This window comes from Pagrus pagrus, assembly GCF_965226575.1.
Source record: "Pagrus pagrus genome assembly, chromosome: 1".
NCBI lineage: Eukaryota > Metazoa > Chordata > Actinopteri > Spariformes > Sparidae > Pagrus > Pagrus pagrus.
Window position 1 is genome coordinate 34,199,883 of NC_140185.1, and position 16,866 is coordinate 34,216,748.

The 16,866-nt window shown below is 43.2% G+C and overlaps 1 protein-coding gene across 3 annotated transcripts in view; it reads left to right on the forward strand.

Annotated features, from left to right (window-relative positions):
* LOC311260303 (transcription initiation factor TFIID subunit 4) overlaps nucleotides 1-16,866 on the forward strand; it is an 87,498-nt gene that overhangs the window by 7,712 nt on the left and 62,920 nt on the right. The window contains exons 3-7 of one of the 3 annotated variants that reach the window (XM_084357971.1): nucleotides 6,819-6,971; nucleotides 9,257-9,409; nucleotides 9,807-9,929; nucleotides 10,521-10,610; nucleotides 11,561-11,770. In XM_084357971.1, the coding sequence (XP_084214097.1) occupies nucleotides 6,819-6,971; nucleotides 9,257-9,409; nucleotides 9,807-9,929; nucleotides 10,521-10,610; nucleotides 11,561-11,770 (729 nt within the window). The remainder of the gene's footprint in view (nucleotides 1-6,818; nucleotides 6,972-9,256; nucleotides 9,410-9,806; nucleotides 9,930-10,520; nucleotides 10,611-11,560; nucleotides 11,771-16,866) is intronic. The other 2 variants (XM_084357972.1, XM_084357973.1) reach the window with 2 other exon arrangements.

Here is a 16,866-nt window from a genome sequence, read left to right on the forward strand (position 1 = left end):
ATGCCCGTTTTGTTTGAGTGCCTTTGTGATGTGTTTTGCAATGACCCCGACAAAGGCCACAAGCAGAAACATGTTGGTCTGACAATTAAGTTCTGTACGCTACAAGTGATGCTTGAGTTTTGCCTCGACGGGCTTCCTTCTCTGTGCACCGAGGAAGTAGGCGAGGTTGAACTAGAAATCTTTCGACACTGCTCAACATGCAGCAAACGCCAACAACTGTCCTTCACCGATGTAATACCTGTCAGCTATGTAAGAATGATCCCGGCGTTGCCCTTGACGAAGACACTGACATCAGAACTGAAGCTGGCGCTGCAACACGACTGCCCTTTATGTCAAAATCGTTGAGTTTGATGCAGAAGATGCCGTTCCAAGCTGGGATTGATAAAGTAGAACGCAAAAAAAACAATCAATCATATGAAACTGCTTCATTTAATGAGCACTTTAAGGCGTCTAGTTGTACTATAGGAAGCACAAATTCCTGCTTCTTTTCATTTCATTTTTCATTTCGCCCAATGCAAAGGGCCTCAACCCCGCAGACCTCTTTGTATGAGAGCTGTGACATCGTACGGGCACATGTCCCGTACGCTTCAGTCCTTTGAGCTCTGCAGAGTTTCTCTCAGTGTTAACACCAGCACTGGTGACCTTTGTCAACTCTAATCCCACTGATTGGGCTGGTGTGTGTGAACTGTAGAAACTTTGATCTAATTATGTGTGGGTACACACACACAGTCGGGTGGGCACCACCTCATTAAGCGAACAGCTCCACTCCAGACCCTAATTGGGATGTGATTAATATGTTAAACTGTGTAATTATAAAGAATGAGTATTCTTGATTATTTTACGTATATATTAAACTGAGATTAATAGGTGAATTAATGTCTCAGGGCTTCTTAATGACTCCATGGGGTCCTCTCATCAAATTTTAACGAGCCACTGAATCATTAATTGGAATTTGCTTATTATCACCTGTGGATACATCATTCATGTAAAAACTTGAGCTTGTGCTGCTGGGTCCACACCTTTGGAACTTAATTGCTTTTAATGAGATTACTAGATGGATTGTCTCTCACGGTTTCTCGGTAAATCAAGTAGGACAGCTGGAATGGCACAGATACATACGGTTTCTTATGAGTCGAGCATCTTAACCTGTCGTGACTTATATCTTTCATACTCACCTCAGAACATACACACATAAATACATCAGCGTTGTTCTCCGGATGACCACTTGAGGTAGTGTTAGGAAGGACTGAAACTACCTTTACCTAATTATTTTCATTTTCAATTAATTTACCAAATTATTTTGAATAAATTGATTAACTGATTGGTCTGTAAATTGTCAGAAAATGATAAAACAGCACCATTTTAATCTCCCAAAGCCCAGTCGAGGGATGAGAACCAGAGTCGAAACAAAAATGACAATAATTTGTAATGACTTATAATGATATTAAAAATGTAATATGTAAGATTTCTGCATTAAAATGTCTAAACAGGACTAGAACTTTGCTGTATATTGTGTTGAGTTGTGTACTCACTTCCAGGGAACGATCAGATGATTTGTCAGAGGTGAGGAAGGAGGCAGGCGGATGTAGTGAAACATGACGTGAATGACACTTTAATACATTACCCCTTCTGGCCCGAGTCACGTCAGAGAGCTCGTCAAGCTCATCATTACATTATTTCTCTATATAGCTCTAGTTCGCCCCAAATGTCACTTATGCTTCTCAAAATTGACGTAACTAAACAGCTGTTTTTTTGTTTGATCAACACTCAAAATCCCAGAAACTGACTCGTTATTCATGTAGATATTTAGTTCACTATCGCAAGAGATAAAGAAAACCATAAGATTTTCAAATTAGTCAGTTATTATTAGTTAAAATTGCTGATCGGTTTTCTGTCAGTTGACTAATAGATTGATCGGCTAATCGTTTTAGCTCTGATGGCAGGTTAAGCTGTGTGTGACAACACACAATAGAGCCAATCACAATGTTTACTTACAGTAACTTCCAGGTAGAAAACCCCTGCATCACACACAAGCTCACATGAAATGTAATAGTGTGTACATCTGATTAATTTAAAATGCATATTTGATGCTTTAATATCTCATTGATGACATCACTTAAACTAATGTTTGTTTGGAGAACTAATTTACTTGTTGGGCCACAGATTAAAATGACAGCTTGAGTTTACCTCAAACTAGCAGTTAGTCTGAGATGTCGCGTAAACGGCAGATGGAGCGGGACCATCGTGTTTTGCTGTATATCTTTAAACGTTACAGTTATGGCTACAAATAACCACAATGCAAATAAATGGCCAGCTGTGTATACAGAAGTGACTCATGTTGAAAACACGACGTCACGACAATCCCCTTAAAACTCCGGCTCAGTGTTTCGAAACTCAACTTTTAACAGGGTTAAGTTTTAAAAACCACAACAGGTAAAAGTAAAATGTTTGCACTTTACTATGATAAAATCTATAGAGTACATCCTCTAGAGACATTTAAGTACTGTCCTGTGATCAACTAATCTGCCTGGCGCACAGCATACTGTTAAAAACACTTCTCATCTTGTATTTAAAAGTGGTTAAATTGAAAAAGGACAAGTTCAAGTTTTCTAATAGTAAGTAATGAAATACAAGTGGCTTTTTAACGACTCTTATTTGAATCATCTGCTCAGATTACTGAATGCTCGAGACGGGAGCCTGTTTTTCATTCAAGGCGAACTTCCCTCAAAAGTTAAAGACTAAGTTCCAGCACACTCTTTGTTCGGGCCTCTCAAGGCCGGAGGAAAGAGGCCCTCTGTAGATCTCAAGTGCCGGTTCGTCATATCACTGACTGTGAGGACAAAAGGCTGACACTAGAGGGCAGCATTTCATTGTTTTTACTTGCTGTGTGTTTCTACTTGATGAGTTTAAGCCTTTTTTCCTTTGCCTGTAACATTTTGTACTCAGGGTGTTCATCCTAGTTCATACTATTATTCTGATTGTTATACAAAACACTATTTATGTGTGCAGAAAGGACACAGAGATTAGAATAATATGGCATCGGTTAGTGCTTTTAAATCTGACAATGAATGTTGCCGACAGTACCAAACACATACATAATGTATGGCAGTGTGTGGGTATGCCATGCTAGTATTTGATATACCCATCATACAGCAGCGGTATGACACTCTGCTGTCAGGTGGGTAGTGTTACGCTCTCAGGCAGTATCGCTACACAGATTGAGTTGTCTGAGGCCACGTACTCCTATCAACACTGAGATTAAGTGCTTTTCCATCACTAAAGGAAAATTTCACCCTTAGTCTCTCTCACAGCAGAAGACACTTCATGGCCACACACCCTACGGCAGGTGCAAATGTTAGCCACGACAGAAGTCCGCATCAGTGACACAACGACGGCCTCCCCTCCCCTCCCGCCTCTGTACTCTTAGCCAGCCAACCTGTATCCATCCTGACGTGAACCCCTCTCAAAAGAGAGTCGCAGATTGTCATCGCCTCTCGCAGTCGCGCTGATGACAAATTAGCGGGCCGCGGCGTTGCCGTCTCGACAGGAAAAGCAGAAGCAGGGAAATGAAAGGGAATGGTGTTTATTCCCAGAGCTCAACCCCTCTGTCGGCCTGTCACTCTTCCCATGACCCTGAGGGGAGAAACGGAAGGCATCCTGAGCTTCCTTCCTTCCATACCTGTTAAATCATTCATCATCCAACTGCCTGATTATTTTAAAAAGCTAACAAGGCTTTGGTTCTTGCGTGTGTGTTTGTGTGTGTCTATCTGCGCGTGTGAGAGGGAGAGAGAGTGAGCAAGAGAGAGGCATAGCTTGCGGTGGGATGCACCCCGTGGCTCTTACCGCCCCCCCCCCCCCCCTTTACCCCCGCTGCCACCCCCATCCCCTCTCCCCCACATCCCTCATACACCCACTTCCCCCAAACTCCTCAGTACAAGACTCTTTTGCATCGTACAAAACTTTTAGCGGAGGGGAAACTCCCTCCTCCTCCTCCTCTCTTATCCTACTTCTTCTCCTCGACGCTCTCTTTGCCTCTTTCTGTCCTCGCCGTGGCTGTGTGTCTGTTTGTGTGCGAGACAAGTGCAGTTTATCATGTGCTTGAATGTGTGTGTGTGTGTGTGTGTGTGTGGCTGTTCTCTCTGCTGTCTAGTGCTTGTCAAGTGTGTTTGTGTGTGAATGCTCTGGCCTGTCTGTGAATGGAAGGCTGCGTGCCAGAGGTCGGGGCAGAGGCCCTCTTGGGTTGTCTTGGCCCATAGACAGGATTAGCAGCCTGGAAGTGTGTACGTATGTGTCTGGGTTGTTTTTACTGTTTGTGTGTCTGCGTATGTGTGTTTGTGTGAAGCCACGTGGTTTTGTCACTCGCTCAAGCCATCCCATTGCACTCGTGCCTTTAGTTTGCTAATAAAGAAACCTGAGTTATGTCAAATGATGTTTATTTTAAAAATACTGTCAGTGTGTTTTGTTTCCACGTCCATGCTGTTTACTATTAGTGTGTGCACAGTCTTAAAATATAAAGAGAACCTGCACCTAACCTTCTTTAAAGGTGCAATATGTAATCATTTAAGTTTAAAAAGATAAAAAAAAATATTGTTGTGTTTTGACATTATGTCACAGACGTCAATGTGTTGCGTTGCAGAGATATCTATTAAAGTTAGCATGCTAACCAGCTAGCCCTCGTAAACCAGCTCCTTTCTCGTAAAACCACTTTGAGCTTGAGACCGCTTGCTGCACGGCTACCTGAGATAACACAGCTAACAGGCAGCTACAGTTAGCAGCAGTTAGTGGTTACTCTAACTGATACACTGCCCCCTGTTTTTTTTTTTTATTCAAGAGGTGGCCAGTTCTTACATATCACACCTTTAAATACATACAGCATCTCATGAGTGTGCATGCACGATGTGAGGTAAATCTGCAATGTGCCATAAATATACAAATGCTGAAGTGCCCATATTCGCTCTTCTTTCCCTCCTCAGCCATCGTGCTTCCTAACCTCGCCGACGCCACCTGACCCCGATTAATCTGAGGGTAGCTGAAGGCTCGCTAGGGCTTCATCTGATTCACCGAATGCGTGGTGTTTGTAAATAAAATTAACTTTCTCATTCATTAAGTCTGTTGCAGTGTGTTTCTCGCACATTGCATATCACGACGAAAACACGATTCATCGTTCAGCGCTCATTGAGAATTTTGTTCAGTGTGCCGTTTCACATACGTTATGCTGTACTTTGAATATCCTGCTCGTTGAGTGCATGAATAAACGATGAAATGAAAACACACGCCTACCCAAAACATATTTGAGCAACCAAATGTCTGATTGCTTTCAGTCCTCTATAGCTGGAGGAATGTGTACAAAAGGTGCCGCAATTCCAACATACGGTTCAGCGTGGATGTTGAACCTCCTTAAATTAAAAAGTGAATGTCAGCACTTAAACCTCCCACTTCATGTTTCATTTAAAATATACTTTGCTTAAAAGGGCCAGAAATACGTCCAGATACTTCTTAACAAGAACTTACTGTATATGTAGAGGAATATAACCAGCCTAGTCTCTCTTGTTAATGTTAAGAAGTGTATGGTTTTATCTCTCTGTCCCATCAGTATGCTTTGTGAGGTGTGCAGCTGTTCTTAAGCTAGTGTCATCAAAACAGAGGACTTTTGTTCACTGTTGTAGTCAGTTCCTATTCAGAGGTGATTTCAGACTCAAACATGTGGTTAAGTCTTCCCTTCATAGCCTCATTCATTTGACTACAATACACAGAGTTGTGTTTTATTTACTGTGATTGGCCGCCGCTATCGTACACCTCGTATATTTCATACTTAGCATTCCTTCCTTTGCCGTAACATCCGAGTCAGATCTCTCCCTGTGAGACCTCAGTAGGAGTAGATCCACAGACATATTTCAAGGTGAAATCAGGTCTTCGCAGATGGTTTTCCTACACTTACTTCTCTATTAATTGGATTAGTCCTTCCAGTTATTATGGTGCCTGCAGGTTTCATTAAAGCAAATTCCAATTAGATAGTGTTCGGAGAAACAACACCTACATATTTCAGAGTAAAAGTTTGAAAAATGTGTTGCCAAAGGTCTCAGGAGTCAGTAAATTAACATTTTCGTCTGTTTCAAAGTTGGTCATTTGTGACTTTATATAATATATAAAACATCATGCATTCATGCTAAAACCGTGCTTTGAAAAAGGGCAGTTTAGCTGGAGCATTTAGCCGAAAAGATCTTCCTTGTAAACAGCCGATCACACGTCTGCTGTTGCTTCCTCTCTTATTCAGACTTTGCTCTCCAGCTCCTTCCTTTTTTACACCTATAACAGGAGAGCGAGTAATAGACTTGTAGTAAAATCGTCCCTTCTCTAGCTTCTGTTCAGGTAAATGTCATTGGCAGAGTTGCCTGTCATGAGGCCCCAGCGGTACGACAGCGTGACCCACTGCTACCTGAACCAAACATGCTCCTCTCTGGTTCAGTCTTCGGCGCCACTAACATGCTGCCACCTTCTTTCTTCTTTCCTGCTGTCATGACCTTTCCTCATCTGTCTGCGAGGCACGCTACTTGCTCTTTTCTTCCTCTGTCTCTCTCGTGCCGTCCCGGTCTTTTCTCTGCCCTCTGCCCTCCGCTTTCCACTTCCTCTTCGCTCTTTCTTTCACCTCTGGGACTGACACAGACTCACCTTCGCTGTTTTTCCTCTTTTGAGGCGCTATGTATTCCTTTGTCTCACTTAGTTTCCTTCCTCTCCCGCTTCCTCTGATATCTTTATGCTCTCTCGTTTGTCCTTTTCCTCCCTCTGCCTCTGTGTGTTGCTCTCTTTCTTTCATGCAGTCTCCTGTGACCTCTCAGACCACCAGGCAGTGTCCTTTGACCCCAGCCAAGATGGTACCGTCTGCCTCTCCTACTCCTTCCAGCCCTGCCCTTCAGACCTCCTCCTCCTCCTCTTCCTCCTCCTCCTCCTCCTCCTGTCCTGCACTCCGCCCAGTGAGATAACCCTCCTTTACTTGCCTATTTTTCAGTCCTCTGCCTCTCGTTTTCTTCCTTTAGCATCGCCTGACGAGTGATGCAAAGAAATAGTGTGTTGGCTCAGTGGTAGTCTGGAGGTCACACAGTTTGTTGGATATTCTGGGTGAGCCGAAAAATGAATGAGACCTGTTTACTTCGCACTGTGTTCGCTGAATTGACTCAAATACTCCCATTAAAAACACACCTCACATTTGAAGAATTAATTAGTTATTAATTATTAATAATAAAAGTTTCCTCTTAGCTAACTTGCACAGATACACGTGATTTTAATCTTTTAAAAAATGGAAACTGTGCCTTCAAATGAGCCGACGTCCATAAGGTTGTGATGTCACAACCATACAGCCACGCCCCCAGCAGGGCCGCGGTTGCAAAAACACCAGCAGAGCTAATGCGGAAACATGGTGGCTGGTGCCTGCTCAGGCCTGTGAGAGCTGACCAATCAGAGCGGACTAGGAGTGTACACACATATCCATTCAAAAAAGAGATTGTTAACTATTCTTCATGGGTTTGCTGGAAAAGTCACTGCTTTGATGCATTATGTGTTATCCTCTTTTTGGCTAAATGGAAGTGTGTAAATGCTTATTTTTGCCCTCTTTCAAAAAGCCCAGTCTGCTCTGATTGGTCAGCTCTTACAGGCCTGAGCAGGCACCAGCCACCATGTTTTCACATCAGCTCTGTCAGTGTTTTTGCAACCACGGCCATGCTGGGGGCGTGGCTGTGTGGTTATGACATAGACAAGTATTTGATTATTGGTCGTATTTTTGTTTCACTTTTGTTTCAGGCTTTGCAGAAAGGGGCCCTTAAGAGACAGGCTTTAACATGAAGCGTTAGATAGAGGTGCTGCTGCAATAGACAGTGATGATATATAATGATACAAAATGTTTTTTTGTGAACCTTTTCCGGTAGACACCCCCAAAAAAGTACGGTCCTGATTATTGCAGTTTTCTAACAAAACTGTGTGTGAATGTGAAGCTGTTTATTGTCAACGTGAATGTCACCTCTTACGCTGTCACAATCATAATTCTTTATCATTGATTATTAATTACTCTGAGCATTTACAAGTTGCTGTGTGATGTAATCCTTTGATTGTTAAAGATACAGTAATGAATATCAAGTAACGTTTCGTGCAGAATGCATCTACAGGATATATAAAACCTGTTTATTTTCAAACATAATTTTGAAAGTTGTTTGCAGAGAAAATTGGAAACACAAACTGATTTCCACCAACAGGAACAAATATAGCTGCCGGCCATTGCTGCCCTGGCTACTCATCATAGCATCCTGTGCTGTACGCTAGCTCTGGTGGAGATAATATTTTAAGTTAACCTCTCCTCTTCTAAAGAACCAAGGCTCTGGAGGCTCTGATCAGACCCAGTGTTTCTTATCCAAATGCCGTGTTTTTTAGATTGTATCCAGATCCAGTTGATGTGTTTATGTGCAGATTTTATTTCCCTGCTCATATTTTTATTTATTTGTGGAGATAAACTTTGTTTTTGCTCAACAGGAAAACATGCTCAGACTAGAGGATCGCTGTGGCTGTTTGGCACCTTGTTTCTGCTTCAGACTTGACCTTTTCTTCTGTGTTTGGGAGATTTCCTCGTTATATCCTAGGCAGCTCTTCAGTGCAGATAAAAAACATTTTGAATATTTTGGCTGACACTACACGTCAGGGCTACATCACATTTGTGGACGTATATGTGGTCTCGCCCCCATCCTTACGTGACTCAAGTGATCAGACCCTTGTGTGCGTTCACACCTGTATTTAGAACTGTCCACTTATGATTGCCTCACATAAGATGTATTTTATTGCCAAGTGTGAACAGGCCCTGAGAGATTTCAAAAGGTGATGAGGGCTTTAGAGTGAGAGACCGCTGACGGCAAATAATCTGTTGAGCAGGATTTGTCTTTTGGGTGTGAGATATTTTGCATTCATTTATCCGCTCGCATGTCATTATGAGAAAGCAGACAATAGGTGTGTAATGTTTGGCGTGACCAGGAACAGACCTTGATGGGAGGTTTCCCTTGTCAGGTAGGTCACTCTTAAGGAAAGCTCCCGTCTTTCCCAGCCTCTAGCTTGTCACCACCTCCCCTTCCTCCTCCTTGTCTGTTAAGCGATGTCCACCGAAGTCAGGACACCAGATGTGACAGGAGCGCTGTGGCGCCTGCCTCCTGTTCTCTGTGGCCTTGCTGCCGGCGAGGCGTCACGTCCTGTTTATCTCTCTGTCTCTTCCTTGCTCTTCCAGAAGGCCCCCGTGGCACCGGTCGTGGCAGTGACGGCTCCGCAGCAGACCCCCGTGGTTATGGCCCCCCAGGCCCTGGCCCAGCCTGCCTCCCAGCCAGTGCAGCCTCCGCAGACGGGCATTGCCTCGGCGCCCGGAGCTCCTGTCGTGTCCCAGGTCCGTTCTCTCCGCCACCCTTCCCCCACTCCGCCCCCTTCACCGCCCACACTCCACCCTCAAGGGCGCGGGCACTGTCACAGCTGCCAGCAGGCTGGCTGTGTCACAAGCTCAGCCCCGGACCCAACAGCCCCCGCCGCCTCACACAGCTGGCCATGCATCGAGAGTCTCACACATGCCCACACACGTTTGCGCTCATACATTCACACAAGTGTATACCGACCCAAGGACATGCAGACATAAAGGCACAGACGCACAGTGAATTCAGGGACACAGATACAGCCGTAGATGGAGGCCCACATTCCCATAGAGATACACTCACACACTGTATCTCAGCTTGATAAACCTCACAGGCGCTACAATTTGTTGCCAATAATCGTCTTCTTGTCTTTTACAGGAAATGCAAGAGAATGTCAAGAAGTGTAAGAATTTCCTGGCCACACTCATCAAGCTGGCGTCTCACAACTCTCCGTCCCCTGAGACTTCCAAGAACGTCAAGGCTCTGGTTCAGGACCTGCTGGTGAGCTTCTCAAACCAACGAACCAACAAACCAACACTGTTCTCATGGATATCATGTTGTACCTGTATGGTTACTCTAGTCACAATCATGTGCACTCACAGTTTTCAGCATTATTTTAGTATTTTAGGAATAAACTCTTTGGTGTTTAATTTGATATTTCCAAAAGTCTCCTGTCGGCTGCTTCTTAATTAGCACCAGAACAAATTTTGTATGTATCTGATTGACTGGAGCGACAGTGTTTCTTCAGTCACTCTTTTTTAAAAGTGTGACCAAACTTTTTTCGCAGTTTAAAACGTAAGTAGGAGTAAGTCAAAGTTGACACTTCAGTGTGTTGTTGTATTGAATATTTTAAACCTGTAGATGGCAGCATAAAACCCTCTCCAAAACTCTATGCTCTATCATGAATTTACATCTTTATACACAGGTGCACATTAATGAGCTGCTGCCTGAGGTGTCAGGATGGGAGTTGAGCAGTTGAACATCAGCTCCAAATGACTGGGTTTCATCTTGTTGTGTTCGAGTCACCAGGATGTACTTAAACTTAGTGTTGCGCCTGTCTTGTAAAGTGGCGTTTATACTTTCCCCTGACAGGATGCCAAGATTGAACCGGAGGAGTTCACCAGCCGGCTGCAGACTGAGCTCAAGTCGTCTCCGCAGCCTTACCTGGTGCCCTTTCTCAAGGTGTGGTAAAACTACTGAGGCAATTGTTTCCTGAAGTGGATCTGTTACTCGTTTCCTACGTGTCACCAAACCTAATGTCTAACTATCTCACACCAGGGCCCTGCATTAACAGTTAACCAATTAACCTAAGTTATTTTCAAAATTGACCCCTTACATAAAATTGTTGGCTAACTTACATCTTAGAAAATCCCCTAACCCAACTCCTTAAGCTGTCCCTCTCGTGTATTTTTCTAAAATGACCCCTTAAGTAGTCCTTTCTTTGGCACCAGGGCTTGTGATGGCTAGGTCTGACAGTAGAATGATACACACGCACACACACACACACGCACACACACACACACACACACACACACACACACACACACACACACACACACACACACATCCCTCTGGCCTGACTTCTGACTGTGTGTGACAGTGGCCCCTGCGGTTGTCCCTGCCAGTAGCCAGCAGGTTTCTCCAGCCAGCCGTGATGAGCGTCACATCAAGGCGCCCGACTGCCCAACCCGGCCACAAACACATGTTGTCATGCAATGTTAGGTCGCTTACGTCAAAAAATCTGCCTGAAATAGTCTGTATGCAGCAACTTCAGCTCCTCAGGTCGGCTGTGACAGCGGGTTATCAGCAATGGCTAGTGGCCATGTTTCATAGCGTATACAATATTAAACATACTGTAGATGCACTGACCTAAAATTACATCAGACTGTTTGACAACAGAAGTAAATGTTTTTTTATGACGTATAAAACCACATGAATCGTTGTGTGAGAAGTACAGGTGTTGTCACATGTCTCAGCAGGGGTTTCTGTAACCATGTTTTTATGATAGCATCATGCTAAATTAGCCACTGACCACAGCAGCACTTGTTTATGCAGCTGTGTGTGGTATTTTCTCATGCATGCCTGTTTTGCTCTTTGACTACAAACTCTGGCCTCTCTCTGCCCGTCAACAGAAGAGCCTCCCGGCCCTGAGGCTGTCTTTGCTGAATAGTCAGCAGTCCCTGGTCCAGCCCCCGCAGCAGGGAGTCAAACCAGCACCCTGCGGCACCCCCCCTGCCATCGTGGCCGGGCCAGCTGTCCGCATACGCCACCCGAACAGCGTCAGCACCTCTGCGGGTGCCAGCGCACTGCCCGCCGGGACGCTGGGACACGCAGCTGCCATGGTATGTATGGGGCTGACCAGCTGGAGCAGATCCCAGTGCACACTCAGTTATCACATTTACAGTTTATATTAGGTTGCTTTAAATAGACATGTGAGCCAGTTATTATGTAAATGTGCACTGAAGTGTGCATGTGGTGTGTGTGCATGGAGAGCTGAAGAGTGGTCAGGTAATAGATGTGACAAATATTTACCCACAATTTTCCTACATTCAATAGAAAACTGCTAGGATGTGATGGATGCAGACCTGCAGGGGGGTGGTGGTGGTGGTGGTGTGTGTGATGTGTGTGTGTTTGTGTGTTGATAGGTCTTATACAAGGCTGAATTATCAGGCTGGAGAGTGTCACAGTGCCATGGCTGGGAGTCACACAGCCAACAGTGAGTTAGAGTCACACTTAGCTCACAGACTCACTGAGGATTCACGCTCAGTTTACCAGAAAAAGAAGGAGAAGTTTACAGGAAGGGAGGAGGTGGGCTTCAATATACAGCATGTACAGTTATCTAAACAAGATCAATACGAGGTCAGATGTGCATGCAAACACAGGATGAAGATGCAAACGGGAAGAAAAATATTGATTTGTTAGGTAAGGATGCATGCACATATTATAAACCTGCATGTGCACACACTGGAGATGCTCACATAGACCAAACTGTAGTACTGGCCGCTGATCAGAGCAGATGGCGGTCGAGCACTTGGCTCAAGGGCACCTTGTTGATAATTGTTTACTCCTGCCCAGAGTCTGACAGCAGATTAGAAGTACCTGACTCAGGAACTTTACAGGGACAGGATCATTTTCTGCCCTTTTAAATGCTTGATATCATCAAGGTACATAAATAAAGTTTATCTCTGTGTTGTCTTGTGTGTGGCAGATCAAATCGCTTACAAGACACTAAAAAGCATCAACAACCAGGATGACCACATCACAATCTACAGTCCCACAAGATTAAAAAAGGGAAAATTTATAAAAGATTACATTTACATAGTGTCTGGCTGATTTTTAGGGTGATACCAGCACCAATATTAGGGAATAAACAATCTGATATCGATATATTGGCTGATACTCACACACTTTTGGCAATAATCACTTAAATGTGGTTATAAACACTTGTGACAAAGATATTTATAACATTGGCAGCAGATTTTACAGTTTAACATCAGATTTTATTGTCTAAAATGACGCCAGTGCACTGACACAGTAAACTTCACTTGGAATTAGGGATGTTAATGATTAATGATTAATTGATTTATCGCAGTTTAACTGATTACAAATGTATTAATCAACAATCAGAGATGGAAGCAAATACATCTACAAGTATCTTTCATTAAAATACAAGTAAATACATTCTATACCAACGGATATTATGGTATTGCAGCCATTTAGTAGTATCAATGTGGGTTGGATTTTGTTGGGCCAGCTGTCATTATTTTGTGTTATTAAGTTGTGTTACAGCCGGCAATGCACATTTGGCAACAGCTTTTTAACCGCCAGCGTTCACAGCTCTTCAGAATTTTCCTTCTCTCGTTATTTTGTGTTGTTCAGTTTATCAGTCGAGTAGCATCGAACATAGATCATGTCAGGTTTCTACTGGTGAAACAAACAACCAATTTCATATATTACTAATTGATTGTAAAGGCATCCGACTATCGATATAAGGAAAATGCTTAAAATTTGCTCCCTACTTGGAATTTAATAATGATAAATTAGTCAAGCATCTTTTTGTTATATTGTAATCTCTAAAAAAAGCTCTTATCGTCGTATATCGGACATCATATATGCTGTTGTGAATATATCTGTGACAGGCCGATATCTGCCTAACTAACTAATATGTCAGTCGGGCCCTGTGAGGAATCCACTGCTCTCTATTTTAGCTGAATATTTTATAGATTTCGCCCCAAATATAACCTCCTGACAATTCGAACAAATCAGGATCACGACCAAGCAGATGATTCCTCAACTCACTGCGCATGGGGGAATGACACACAAAATGAAATGTATCCTTCTTTAGGAATGTGTATATACTGTATATATCTGCATAACTCAAATAACAGCAGTAACCAAGTCTTAACTGAGCACACGGACCTCAGCCTCAATTAAATTGTGTTTCTGGTTCTGTGTCATAATCTTTGATCAAATCTCCTCCTTGCGTTGTTCTCCGTGCGTCTTTTAAAGTTTTCTGTTTATTTTAAAACGCAAATTGTTCCTCAAAAATGATCCAGGTCAAAGATCTTTTTTAGTCAGCCTTTCCTCTGGCAACCGGACAGGCAGCACCCAAGGTTGTGAGCAGGTCATTCGGTCACAGTGCGGAGATACAGCCGAGGTCAGGCCAGGTAGCCTGCAAGGTCGAGCGCAGGACTGCCTCGCTCCACTCACAGCGGTATCGCAGTACCATGTGGGAGTGCTGGTAACGCTGTGTGTGTGTGTGTGCGTGCACACTGGAAATGATGTGTTCATACACAGCACAGGCGTCTATGGACGGGTCAAGTGAGGTCAGACTCAGATTGGTCCAGGCAGAGGGGTGGGCGAGCTAGAGGGTCTACTCTTTCTCTTTTGCATTTCCCTCCTCCTTCCTCCTCTCCCTCTCTTCTCTTTCTCTCTCTCACCATTTTCCTCACTAGTTTTTTTTCTCACACTTGCTTTTCCCTCTTTCCCCCCTCCCTCCCTCCCTCTCTCTCACTCTCTCTCCATCACTTTCAACCAGTTTCTCTCACTGTATCTACCCCCGCAATCACTCCCTCACCTCCCTCCCTCTCCCCGTTAACCGTTGAAGGGTGAAGCGAGGTAACTAGGTCAGCCCCGGGTCAATTTTAAAGCAATGTGGCGGCCGCAGTCTATGTCCAGAACATGCCTCTGGTCGCTCTCACTCTCTCTCCATCTCTCTCTCTCTCTCTCTGTCTCTATCACACACACACACACACACACATGCATAAAACACCAACATAAGCTATCACACAAAACATTAGTAAATGATCGCCCCTGGCACACCAACAGTCTGAAACCAGACAGATAGTTGAGTTGGGCTAAAAAAGATCTGCTCCTACCGCAGCAGTACGGGAAACATTTCTTACAGTAGTACGGAACATTTTTAAATATAAATGCAATCAATGTAATGTAAAGTAAAGGCTATAGATATGAAGTCATATTATTTGTAAGGTTTCCTGTGTCATCACACTTACTGCACAAGGGTATACAGTAATGCATACATTACAAAATGGTATATTTAAAAGGTAAATACTGTAACTGTGGCTACAATAGTCTGATAGGGGATGGGTATAATGTTATGGACGCTTGTTTAACTGCGGAAGATCTGAAGTTTGAAACATTTAGGGTAGAAAATCTAATAAAATAATCCTTTCAGATGTCATTTTTTATTCAAAAAAAAAAATTTAATTAATTAATTTCAGTTTTTCTGGGTTGGATTTTGAGGGAAATCACTCGTGATTGATCAAGATTACTTCAGCAGGGGTGGGAGGGTTACTTTAAAGATGTACTCCATAGAGATAGACTGATAATTGGCCTGGCTGATTATCGGCATCTGTGATTTTTCTGTCAGATTGCAGATGAAATAACTAATTTAAAGATGTGCTACTTTGGCTCTGATGCAACATCCTCTCACACAATGTCCCGCCCACAACAATATCTGATAGGTAGCACATCACAATGAATAGCCTAAGTAGCAGAAAAAGGAAATACTGAAATTAAGTACCTCAAAATTGTACTTACTTTTTCATTTTTACTGCACATCCGATCCAAACATCGGTTACCAGTCTCCCTTATTTCTAATAATCGGTAACCATGTCGGTCAACCTCTAGTATTCCAATACAGATGCTAATTACCTGTCAAAAAATTTAACTTGATTACTTTCCGTTACTTTTGGTTTACCTCGATACCAAACATATGCAAATAAAAGACGAGAGAAAAGAAATATAAGATGGCTTTTATTTAATCCAATTAACAAGAGTGTCTTCTATAAGAACGCACACTGTGCATGGTTACAGACCAGTGTTGCGTTCTTTATTTTAATATTGTAATCCTGTTTTTAATTAATTTTTGATCAATACAACAAATTTCTTTTCTTTAACTTTACTGGAATACAGTTCCTTTTTTTTTTTAGCATCCTAATCACATAATCCTGTCACGTTAACCCCCAGCGCTGCACTTTAGTAGTAGTCTTTTCAGGATTGCCAGCACTAACAGTACCACTAATATGTGTGAAGTGTTACCAATCATTCAAACTACAATGAAAGACGAGCAGTGAGTTCAGTTTCACTGTTTTCACTTTCACCCTCTGATTCTTTCAAACTTTCCACCTGACTTTTTTTTTACCCCCTCTTAACTGTGTCGCCGGCTGGCCAGAGGTGCTAGCTATCTCTGCCTGTGCTGAATGTATTTTTCCCCTTTCCCTCCCACTCTCGCAGGCCCCTGCAGTGGATCTCTGGGAAAAATGGCCTCTGTCTTTTTTCAGTAGCTTGAACAGTAATATAGCATGTGTCAGGGAATGGAAAACAAGGCTAAAAAATATGCAGCAAGAAGCAAACTGGTAAGAATGGATGGCTGAGCCCGGGGCCGGGCCTATGGCTGCTACCAAGGAAGGAAGTGACTCTAATAGCCCAGCACAGCCTCCCCGCCCCCCCTGCTCCTTCTTCTTCTTCTACCACTACTACTTCTCCTTCTTCTAAACTACTTTTTCACTGCCGTCTTGACTTTTTATTGCCTTTGTCTTATCTGGAAATGCAAGCAAATGTAGGTCACGTACAGTGACAGAAATCCATCCACATCGTGCGTTCAATCAGCACGGCGCGTAGGGATGTTCGCGTTAGTCGACGAGTCGATTGGACGTTTCTACCCTCGCTAGTCGGCACCAGACATGCTTTAAAATCTATGAAACGTATTATTATTTCATTTTGTTAATGTAGATTATTTAAATAAAATATTGGCCTAGTTAAATGTTGCTTTATAAAAAACAAGCAACCATAAATGATGTCAACAACGCTGGTTAACCGATGCTTATAAGACGTATTCCTACAAGATTTTTTATGATAACGAATTTTGCTTTTATCAAATGTCGTTCTAACCTTTTTGTGTAGTTGTTATGTTTGG